This window comes from Onthophagus taurus, chromosome 3 (assembly GCF_036711975.1).
Source record: "Onthophagus taurus isolate NC chromosome 3, IU_Otau_3.0, whole genome shotgun sequence".
Lineage (NCBI taxonomy): Eukaryota > Metazoa > Arthropoda > Insecta > Coleoptera > Scarabaeidae > Onthophagus > Onthophagus taurus.
Window position 1 is genome coordinate 29,184,994 of NC_091968.1, and position 12,334 is coordinate 29,197,327.

At 29.1% G+C, this 12,334-nt stretch overlaps 1 protein-coding gene and 1 long non-coding RNA gene across 2 annotated transcripts; one reads left to right on the forward strand and one right to left on the reverse strand.

Annotated features, from left to right (window-relative positions):
- Positions 1-600: 600 nt before the first annotated feature.
- LOC111422513 (palmitoleoyl-protein carboxylesterase notum) lies at positions 601-11,089 on the reverse strand. Its single transcript, XM_023055718.2, has 6 exons — positions 10,910-11,089; positions 7,953-8,146; positions 7,740-7,888; positions 2,001-2,501; positions 1,519-1,950; positions 601-1,461 (listed from the first exon to the last, which is right to left on the reverse strand). Exons 1-6 carry the CDS (start codon positions 10,931-10,933, stop codon positions 1,109-1,111), a joined length of 1,653 nt encoding a protein of 550 aa, XP_022911486.1. The 5' UTR covers positions 10,934-11,089; the 3' UTR covers positions 601-1,108.
- LOC139429231 (uncharacterized) lies at positions 8,964-11,972 on the forward strand. The gene is made up of 3 exons (XR_011639895.1): positions 8,964-9,345; positions 9,416-10,971; positions 11,032-11,972. It is a non-coding gene; the product is annotated as an uncharacterized lncRNA (long non-coding RNA).
- Positions 11,973-12,334: the final 362 nt, after the last annotated feature.

Genomic DNA, 12,334 nt, shown 5'->3' on the forward strand with positions numbered 1-12,334 from the left:
ATTGAGAATTATTTTTTAAACAAAAAATGTGTAGAATTAACTCATAAGACGTATTGAGTAAAGATATTTATTCCATCAATCAACATTACCAACCCAACTTGTAAAAATAGAAATTTTGACGTTTTCATCAATTTTCTTTTATAACTCATTAATTATATCTGACGGAAAAAAACTTTTCATACAAAAAAGGTTTAGAATTAAGCCATAAAACATATCCGATAAGTTATTTTAATTCATCGATCAGTAGTACCAACCCAACCCAAAAATAAAACCAAATTTTGATGTTTTTGATCATTTTCGGTTATAACTCATTAATTTTTTATGATAGAGAATTATTTCTTAAACAAAAAATGTTTAGAATTAACTCATAAGACGTATCGAGTAAAGATATTTTCTCCATCAATCAGCAGTACCAACCCAACTTATAAAAATAGAAATTTTGACGTTTTCATCAATTTTTCATTTCACCACAATGCGTGGTGTTCTTTCCATACAAATAAAATATACTCATAGAATGAATATGAGTGAAGTATGATAAACTAAAACATCAATAACAAATACAAGTGATTAAAAGTGGGTAAAAAAAAAATTAAATTAAAATTGATTGTTAATTTATATATTTATACAAATAAGAATACTGTTAAAAGAGCAGGTACACAATATTAAGTGACATTTAAGAAAGGTATTTCCTTTCGTTTTTATTTCATGAGACAGTTTTAATTCAATTTAAAACAATAATAATAATAATCTAAAAACGTAATTTGTATATACTTTCTTGAGCGGGGAAGTAATTAAAAACAAAACAAATTTGTACTCGACCTTAAAACAACTGCAACACATGAAAAAAATTAAAAAAACAATAAAAAAGGGGGTAACCTACTGACTATAATCGCTGTACAACGTTTTGGTTGAGGTAGAATGATACTCAGTCCTTATTTTTTACTTTTAAACTTCAACTACACAAACAAAAATAATCTATATAATATATATATAAATATAAATATTAAAAAAAAATAATTGGCAATAAATTAAGAAAAAAAAAACGGCTATTTACAATTTTACAAAAAACTTTTCTTCTTTGAATCCGATTTAAAAACTTTCTATTTAACTAACTTGCTTGTTGAGTGAGCAAATTCAACAATTCAGTATGATCCATACTAATTAAGGTCTGCATGTCAATTCCAAGAGCGTGGGCGACACTCTCCATATCTAACCCAAACGATTTTAACAATTCGATAAAATCCATTTCTTCTCCCGTGTACGGGTTATGCAATTTCGGACATGAACGATTGCACTGAGGCCACGAACACTTTTCCAATCTTCGATGGTGACAGTGAGAGGGTCTTCTTTGGTGTTGCTTTTGATTGTGATGTGCCGATCGCTCCGAACGATTATGATCAAAAGGGGAAAAATTCGATTGTTGTTGATGTTTCAATTGGTGACATTTTAATTTTATCCCACCTAAAAACAAAAAAATTTCCTCAATAAAAATTTATTAAATTAAATTTAATTTATTACAATTTTTTCTATTCTTTTTAATTTTCGGTTTTCGATTTCCTCGGTGTTTTCTTCGCCGTATCTTTCTCGTTTCTTCGTTGTCGATTCGTTTAACTTGTCTTGGAACGATCTTTGGTTCTTTATGATGGTGATTTCTGGATCGTTTCATGTTATTATTGTGATTATATTTCCGAATCGGGATCGTTTCCCAACAATGTAAAGCTTCGGCTATTGAAACACCATCGATTTTTACTTGCAACCAATCACGCTTTGTTAGAACCGAATGAGAAATGCAGCTAGGTGCGAAAACGGCAGAAACGTTTTTAAAACTTTTTCGGATTGCATTCCCCATTTTGTGGATGTAATCCCATTGTTGTTTTGTAACGGGAGCTCCTACATTATCTGCGTCCATTTGAGCTTCATCGAAAAGCCATTGGAATAAAAATAACGGAGCTAAAACAATTTTTATATAATAATTTCATTTTAATTGTAACAAAATTTACCTTTTAATGTGGGGTACAATTTATAACCAAAATAACACTTCCACGGTTCATTTGGATGCTCAATTTTACAAGCATCCGGAATATTTCCTCTCCAAATATCCATTCCCTTTTCGATTGCGCTCATATTTAATTTTCCCCCGGTTGAGAACGGGATGCGGTCCAAAAACCAACCGGAATCGCTTACACCTCTCACAGCGATGTGTTTAAGCCCCATTTTATCGTGGAGAATTTCTTGTATCAAATCCAAATTTAACATAACACCGGTTCCACCCGCACTACTTCCCGCCAACAAAACATCCGTGCTATTTTCCAACCCCAACGGGATTAAGTCTCTAATCACTTGTTGGACGATTAGTGAACCCATAAAATTGAACATTCCCCCTTCGTTTCGCTCAATTCGTGTTCCACTCCAACTATCACTCGTACAGTATGGAATAAAAACGTGATTTGCATTCCACCAGAATGGATTTTCTTCTTGGTTTGGCGATAATATTCCTCCAACTAATTTAAATTATTACTTTTTTTGTAAAAAATTGGAGAAAAATTCAAGAATCATCATGTGGCTTAAAAATCAGCGAGATTTTTTCACGATCGGGAGACGTGCTAGGTTTTGTGTTAGTTCTAGTGATAGTGCTAGTGTAAAACTAGAGTAAACACAAGACCTAGAACTAGAATCATTCGGGTTTAGCCCCACGTATCTCAAGACGGCTAAACCTGAATGTTTCTAGTTTTAAGTCTAGTGTTAGTTTTAGTTTTAAATGTTATTTAGCGTTAGATTGTGCTATATTGCTTGGATATTTCAATAATATTATCTTATTGTTTTTATATCACATCATAAACTAAAATCTTTAAACTTCAATTTAACATACATATCATATCATGATTCTTAAAAACACAGTAGATATGATTTTTTGAAAATTTTGTATTTTCTTTGATTTATAAATTTGACAGTTTCTTCTTTAATAAGGTTTTCTTGGAAATTTCAATAATATTATCTTATTGCTTTTATATCACATCATAAACTAGAATCTTTAAGCTTCAATTTAACATACATATTATATCATGATTCTTAAAAACACAGTAGATATGATTTTTTGAAAATTTAGTATTTTTTTTGATTTATAAATTTGACAGTTTCTTCTTTAATCAGTTTTTCTTGGAAATTTCAATAATATTATCTTATTGTTTTTATATCACATCATAAACCAGAATCTTTAAGCTACAATTTAACATACATATCATATCATGATTCTTAAAAACACAGTAGATATGATTTTTTGAAAATTTTGTATTTGCTTTGATTTATAAATTTGACAGTTTCTTCTTTAGTAAGGTTTTCATGGAAATTTCAATAATATTATCTTATTGTTTTTATATCACATCATAGACTAGAATCTTTAAACTTCAATTTAACATACATATCATATCATGATTCTTAAAAACACAGTAGATATGATTTTTTGAAAATGTAGTATTTTCTTTGATTTATAAATTTGACAATTTCTTCTTTAAACAGTTTTTCTTGGAAATTTCAATAATATTATCTTATTGTTTTTATATCACATCATAAACTAGAATCTTTAAGCTTCAATTTAACATACATATCATAACTTCATTCTTAAAAACACAGTAGATAGGATTTTTTGAAAATTTAGTATTTGCTTTGATTTATAAATTTGACAGTTTCTTCTTTAGTAAGTCTTTTTTGGAAATTTTAATAATATTATCTTATTGTTTTTATATCACATCGTAAACTAGAATCTTTAAGCTTCAATTTAACATACATATCATACCTTGATTCTTAAAAACATAGTAGATATGATTTTTTGAAAATGTAGTATTTTCTTTGATTTATAAATTTGACAGTTTCTTCTTTAATAAGGTTTTCTTGGAAATTTCAATAATATTATCTTATTGCTTTTATATCACATCATAAACTAGAATCTTTAAGCTTCAATTTAACATACATATCATACCTTGATTTTTAAAAACACAGTAGATATGATTTTTTGAAAATTTAGTATTTTCTTTGATTTATAAATTTGACAGTTTCTTCTTTAGTAAGTCTTTTTTGGAAATTTTAATAATATTATCTTATTGTTTTTATATCACATCGTAAACTAGAATCTTTAAGCTTCAATTTAACATACATATCATACCTTGATTCTTAAAAACATAGTAGATATGATTTTTTGAAAATGTAGTATTTTCTTTGATTTATAAATTTGACAGTTTCTTCTTTAATAAGGTTTTCTTGGAAATTTCAATAATATTATCTTATTGCTTTTATATCACATCATAAACTAGAATCTTTAAGCTTCAATTTAACATACATATCATACCTTGATTTTTAAAAACACAGTAGATATGATTTTTTAAAAATTTAGTATTTTCTTTGATTTATAAATTTGACAGTTTCTTCTTTAATAAGGTTTTTTTGGAAATTTCAATAATATATCTTATTGCTTTTATATCACATCATAAACTAGAATCTTTAAACTTCAATTTAACATACATATCATATCATGATTCTTAAAAACACAGTAGATATGATTTTTTGAAAATGTAGTATTTTCTTTGATTTATAAATTTGACAATTTCTTCTTTAAACAGTTTTTCTTGGAAATTTCAATAATATTATCTTATTGTTTTTATATCACATCATAAACTAGAATCTTTAAGCTTCAATTTAACATACATATCATAACTTCATTCTTAAAAACACAGTAGATAGGATTTTTTGAAAATTTAGTATTTGCTTTGATTTATAAATTTGACAGTTTCTTCTTTAGTAAGTCTTTTTTGGAAATTTTAATAATATTATCTTATTGTTTTTATATCACATCGTAAACTAGAATCTTTAAGCTTCAATTTAACATACATATCATACCTTGATTCTTAAAAACATAGTAGATATGATTTTTTGAAAATGTAGTATTTTCTTTGATTTATAAATTTGACAGTTTCTTCTTTAATAAGGTTTTCTTGGAAATTTCAATAATATTATCTTATTGCTTTTATATCACATCATAAACTAGAATCTTTAAGCTTCAATTTAACATACATATCATACCTTGATTTTTAAAAACACAGTAGATATGATTTTTTGAAAATTTAGTATTTTCTTTGATTTATAAATTTGACAGTTTCTTCTTTAGTAAGTCTTTTTTGGAAATTTTAATAATATTATCTTATTGTTTTTATATCACATCGTAAACTAGAATCTTTAAGCTTCAATTTAACATACATATCATACCTTGATTCTTAAAAACATAGTAGATATGATTTTTTGAAAATGTAGTATTTTCTTTGATTTATAAATTTGACAGTTTCTTCTTTAATAAGGTTTTCTTGGAAATTTCAATAATATTATCTTATTGCTTTTATATCACATCATAAACTAGAATCTTTAAGCTTCAATTTAACATACATATCATACCTTGATTTTTAAAAACACAGTAGATATGATTTTTTAAAAATTTAGTATTTTCTTTGATTTATAAATTTGACAGTTTCTTCTTTAATAAGGTTTTTTTGGAAATTTCAATAATATATCTTATTGCTTTTATATCACATCATAAACTAGAATCTTTAAACTTCAATTTAACATACATATCATATCATGATTCTTAAAAACACAGTAGATATGATTTTTTGAAAATGTAGTATTTTCTTTGATTTATAAATTTGACAATTTCTTCTTTAAACAGTTTTTCTTGGAAATTTCAATAATATTATCTTATTGTTTTTATATCACATCATAAACTAGAATCTTTAAGCTTCAATTTAACATACATATCATAACTTCATTCTTAAAAACACAGTAGATAGGATTTTTTGAAAATTTAGTATTTGCTTTGATTTATAAATTTGACAGTTTCTTCTTTAGTAAGTCTTTTTTGGAAATTTTAATAATATTATCTTATTGTTTTTATATCACATCGTAAACTAGAATCTTTAAGCTTCAATTTAACATACATATCATACCTTGATTCTTAAAAACATAGTAGATATGATTTTTTGAAAATGTAGTATTTTCTTTGATTTATAAATTTGACAGTTTCTTCTTTAATAAGGTTTTCTTGGAAATTTCAATAATATTATCTTATTGCTTTTATATCACATCATAAACTAGAATCTTTAAGCTTCAATTTAACATACATATCATACCTTGATTTTTAAAAACACAGTAGATATGATTTTTTAAAAATTTAGTATTTTCTTTGATTTATAAATTTGACAGTTTCTTCTTTAATAAGGTTTTTTTGGAAATTTCAATAATATATCTTATTGCTTTTATATCACATCATAAACTAGAATCTTTAAACTTCAATTTAACATACATATCATATCATGATTCTTAAAAACACAGTAGATATGATTTTTTGAAAATTTAGTATTTTCTTTGATTTATAAATTTGACAATTTCTTCTTTAAACAGTTTTTCTTGGAAATTTCAATAATATTATCTTATTGTTTTTATATCACATCATAAACTAGAATCTTTAAGCTTCAATTTAACATACATATCATACCTTCATTCTTAAAAACACAGTAGATATGATTTTTTGAAAATTTAGTATTTGCTTTGATTTATAAATTTGACAGTTTCTTCTTTAATAAGGTGTTTTTGGAAATTTCAATAATATTATCTTATTGTTTTTATATCACATCATAAACTAGAATTTTTAAGCTTCTATTTAACATACATATCATATCATGATTCTTAAAAAGACAGTAGATATGATTTTTTGAAAATTTTGTATTTGCTTTGATTTATAAATTTGACAGTTTCTTCTTTAGTTAGTTTTTCTTGGAAATTGCAATAATATTATCTTATTGCTTTTATATCACATCATAAACTAGAATCTTTAAGCTTCAATTTAACATACATATCATATCATCATTCTCAAAAACACAGCAGATATGATTTTTTGAAAATTTTGTATTTTTTTTATTTATAAATTTGACAGTTTCTTCTTTAATAAGGTTTTCTTGGAAATTTCAATAATATTACCTTATTGTTTTTATATCACATCATAAACTAGAATCTTTAAGCTACAATTTAACATACATATCATATCATGATTCTTAAAAACACAGTACATATGATTTTTTGAAAATTCAGTATTTTCTGTGATTTATAAATTTAACAGTTTTTTCTTTAATAAGTTTTTCTTGGAAATTTCAATAATATTATCTTATTGTTTTTATATCACACCATAAACTAGAATCTTTAAGCTTCAATTTAACATACATATCATACCTTGATTCTTAAAAACACAGTAGATATGATTTTTTGAAAATTTAGTATTTTCTTTGATTTATAAATTTGACAGTTTCTTCTTTAGTAAGTTTTTCTTGGAAATTTCAATAATAGTATATTATTGTTTTTATATCACATCATAAACCATAATCTTTAAGCTACAATTTAACATACATATCATATCATGATTCTTAAAAACACAGTAGATATGATTTTTTGAAATTTTGTATTTTCTTTGATTTATAAATTTGACAGTTTCTTCTTTAATCAGTTTTTCTTCGAAATTTCAATAATATTATCTTATTGTTTTTATATTACATCATAAACTAGAATCTTTGCTAGTGCTAGTGTAAAACTAGACCTAACACTAGACCTAGAACTAGAAAGTTTCGGCTTCAGACGCACGGCTAAACCCGAATATAAGCGACATGATGATTCTTGAATTACACCAAAATAAGTATCAATTTGCTTACCGTCTCGAGTTTCCGGCCATTGCGAGGAAGTCATGTAGTGTCGTTGTTTAACCCAACGATTTTGACAACTTGGATGATCGTAACAGTACCACCCACCCTCCAGAAAAACAATCCATTTCTTACTTAAATGAGATCGCCGCAGATAAAAACTGCAATAAAAGAATAAAATTTCTAAGTTAATTAGCGAAAATTTGATTATCGTTGTAATATTACCCCGATTGAGATCCATCGTTGCACGTTATTGTCCGATTCGATAAGTAAACCTTTTTTAAAGCTTTAGCTTCGTTTTGGGTTCGATTTTCCGTTGTTACATTGGTCAATTCCGTTTTTATTATTGTATTATTTAAATCGGCTCGGTTCGAAATTGTTGGCACCGTTGAACAAAGTGCTAGTTGCAGAATTGTTATCTATAACAAATAAGAGATTAAATAATGCATTTTATTAATAATTTTTAATTAAATAAACTTTGGTTAAGTACTATATTTGTTGATAAAATATAACTTATGGGCTACTGTTATTGTTATAATTGTACGACGGATAACATAACATATATTATTTCATATTACTTACGAAGATCATTTATGTATTAATTTATTTATGAAATTAATATTTATAATATAATTTATAACAAAATAAATAATGTTAATTAGCGCCATCTATCGATTATAATTGAAACTATAAATGTCAATTATGATAAATTTTTGTTTTCTACAATAATTTATTTGCCAAAATGGGTAATTTATGATTAAAATAAGTTGTTTAATTAAAATTTTTGTAAATTTAAAAATAAATTACAATAAGAAAACCAATCTAAACGTAGCTAACTTCAGTTTATTTTTGATTTGTCATAATCATAATAGACAGTTTTAAGCTTTTATAAATTTATGTTAATACACCAACCTCAATTGATGAAAAGATGTTGATGTTTCAATGTATTTATGAAAGTAATGTACATACTAAAATAAATATAAAATAATGTAAACGTTATTAATAAAATGTTAATTAGTGCCATCTATCGATTATAATTGAAACTATATATGTCACTTATGATAATAAATTTTTGCTTTTTATATTAACTTATTTGTCAAAATGCGCAATTTATGGTTAAAATAAGTTATTTAATTAAAATTTTCGTAAATTTAAAAATAAATTACAAAAAGAAAACCAATCTGAATGTAACTAACTTCACTTTATTTTTGATTTGTCAAAATTGACAGTTTTAAAACAAACTTCAATTTATTTCACGAGATGAAGCTTTTACAAGTTTATTTCGTTGAATATCATATAAATAACTAGATAAAAGTCGTATTAATTTTAAACTAGTTAAAGGCAAAAAAGTTTCTTGGCAGCGGATCAAAGATAAAAAGAAATAATACATCCTTGTGGTGTTGGCAAATGTGTGCGTAAGTTAATTAACGGTACGTTTCTTGTAGTCCATCTTTGGCGCGCGCGGGGGAACGGTCGTCGTCTTCGCGGCCCCCAAACGGGTCGCGACTCGGTGCGTGCCTTTGAGGCACCATAACGAGAGAATCCCCCACGGGACCTACCTAACATCGACGATCGTCGCGTATCATCAGAGTATCTCTCCAATTAACGAGACGACGAGGTTAACCCATCTTAGCATCTTACTTTTTTTTTTCTTTTAGAAAATTTCTTTTCTTATTCGCTTCTTCTAGATATATATGAAGATTGATGAGTATTGAATATAGAAGAAAAGGTTGTTGTAATTGTAGATAATTCAATCTTTTAGTGGAATGATTGCTGGCCGGCATTACGAACAGTGAAGATCAAGAATCAAGAAGGAGTAATTTAATTTTAAAAACAGTGTAGGTGAGCAAAGCGGCGCGGTCAGATCAAAGGAGAAGGCCTAACTCCCTTATTATCTCTGCTACCGACGACGGATGGAGAAGAGACGCGCGGAGAATTACGGCAAGGAACGAGGAAAGCGGTGGGATTTTGATGAGGGGCGGTAAGAACGAAGAAGAGAGGACTACTACACGAAGGAAACGAAGAACGAACGTCGTAAGAGGGGCGGCATGCAACACAAAGGTTTTGAAAGAGGAAACATTTTTGGCATCCGAGATAGGCGACGCCCCTGTCTCGAATTGTCTATTTGTCAGCAGCGGCTCCAAGAGGAGACCGCCTTCTGAGGATCAAACGGGCCGACCGCTTGCGCAATATCTTAATTGTCGATAAATTATTAATGCCCCGGCCCCCATTAATTTTTTTTCTTTCTTTCTTCCTTCTTTTCGGTGTACCCTTTTTCAAAAGACCGCGTGGCGGCGACCCAACGTTGTTACCTCTTTTCCGAACCCGACCCCCTCCTCATTCAAAGACAGGTGCCGTAAATCTCGTCAAACACGTGGACACTTCGAAGGAGACGTTGCGGTAGGTCACGTCAACGGCAGCACTTCTCCTCCTCTCTCTCTACCTTTTTAGAAGGCGCCGAAGAGGAGAGGGAAGGAAATTAATTACCACTTACATTCGAACTTTAAGCTTAGAAAAAGAAAAACGAAATCTTATCCGGTAAATCACTAATTATCACGGCATCATGTTACGATGAGATCCTTTTTAAGCGAGGTGAAGAGAAGGGACGGAATCTCTCGGCGTAGACCGGTAGCAAGAGAGAGCTGTATATTGACCTGTTGCTACCGTACGCTCGAGGACGTCTTCGGCTTAGATCAAAGGGGACCGCAATCTCTTGCGCTCTCTGTGCTACCGCCGCAAATAATGACGCCGCCGGGCGAAGAAAGACGATGGAAAAAAATCTAGTCGTTTAACATTTTCTTTATTTTTCTTAACTAGGACTTATTAATAAAAAAATATTTTCTATTTGTGTGGGATTCCCCGTTTATTATTATTTCTTTTTTTTTTTGATCGATAGATGCCGCCAGGACGATAAGAAACTCAAATTTAGACAGGCATGAAACAAGCCGTACCTTTTGAAGTTTGCCGGCCCGTATTAATAATGGGCCACTAATAATCGGAGCCCCGCGGAGAAGCACCGCGGCGCAGAGTCCCCCCTCTCAATTCGCTCAACATCCTACAGCGCGGCGCCCCGTTTTTTTCTTTTTTTATTAATAAAAAAAAATATCTTTTTGAACTTGTAACTGTCAATGTCATTTTGACGTTTTATAGCTTAACCTATTAAATTAACTTAAATTATTTACCTGCACAAATAAAATCATTTCCATTTGGTAAGTTATGTTTCATCGACGAGAAAAAAATTAAGGTGATCACCACAATTAATTTAAAAATGATTATCTTTAAATCGATATTTAAAATGTTTAAGATTCGCGCACGTGCCCTCCTATTGGAGTCTGCAAACCGGCCGCGCCGGACGCCAATGAGCCACTGGTGAGGCCGCGGCCTGCCAGAGGCCTTATACGAGGGCCTCGTCGGAGGGCCGAAGACGTTATCGAATAATCTTTTACTCTCAAGTTTACCTGGTTTACCGCGCCTTTTAAATCCACCCAACGAAGACGACCGACGACGGGACCCTAGAAGAAGCCACCTGATCCATTTGATGGACAGCACAACGACGTCCCCCTCGGTGACCCTTATTGTTATCTCGAATCAGATCCGTTTAAGAAAACATCAAAAAAAATTAAAATAGATTCATAAATTTATAATTGTTGGATTTTAAGATTGCAGGTGCTTTGATCAGACGTCAACGAAGTAAAGAAAGATGGAAAATGAATTTTTTCGAAGTGGTTGGTAGGGGAAGGCAGCTGCAAGAAAGCTCTTTGATCCTGGCCGCGCCGGCTCATATTGTTTCCGGTTGCCGTAGACCACTATTATGTAAACAAGCTGATCGTTTGATGTGGGCCGACCGGGGTCCGCCGTAAAGCATACCGCAAATGAGCCTCGGCCGGTAAAGAAGCGAACCGACACGCACACTCTCACTCTCGCAAGACGAAGAAGAAATAAAAACAAGTACAGTAAAATCTCGATATAACAGATCTCGTTAAAACGGACTTCGGATATAACGGACAAAATATTTTTAACTCATATCTGTTTAATACATTAATATATTTAAATATAAATGTTGGCGCTCATAGATAGAATCCAAACTCGAGGTATTATTTTAGTTGTTATTCAGCGTTAGATTGTTGAATATTTTTCATTGAACTAAAAGTAGAACTACGTCTCTCAAGACGGCTAACTCGAATGATTCTAGTTCTCCAAATCGGAACGTCAAAATTTCTATTTTTCTTAAGTTGGGTTGGTAATGCAGATCGGTGAAGTAAATATCTTTACTCAATACTCTTATGAGTTAATTTTAATCATTTTTTATTTAAAAAATAATTCTCTATCATAAAAAATTAATGAGTTATAACCTAAAATTATCAAAAACATCAAAATTTGATTTTATTTTTGAGTTGAGTTGGTACTACTGATGGATGGATTAAAATAACTTATTGGATATGTTTTATGGGTTAATTCTAAATATTTTTTGTATGAAAAGTTTTTTTCCATCAGATATAATTAATGAGTTATAAAAGAAAATTGATGAAAACGCCAAAATTTCTATTTCTCTCAAGTTGGGTTGGTAGTGCTGATTGGTGGAGTAAATATCTTTACTCAATACGTCT

Bases quoted from the DNA above. Each gene is read 5' to 3' on its own strand.
- LOC111422513 (XM_023055718.2), bottom strand. From the start codon at position 10,933: ATGGAAATGATTTTATTTGTGCAG. The intron at 1,951-2,000 runs GTAAATTTTGTT...AAATTGTTTTAG, and splicing joins ATTGTACCCCACATTAAAAG to CTCCGTTATTTTTATTCCAA. The intron at 1,462-1,518 runs GTAATAAATTAA...TTTTGTTTTTAG, and splicing joins TAAAAAGAATAGAAAAAATT to GTGGGATAAAATTAAAATGT.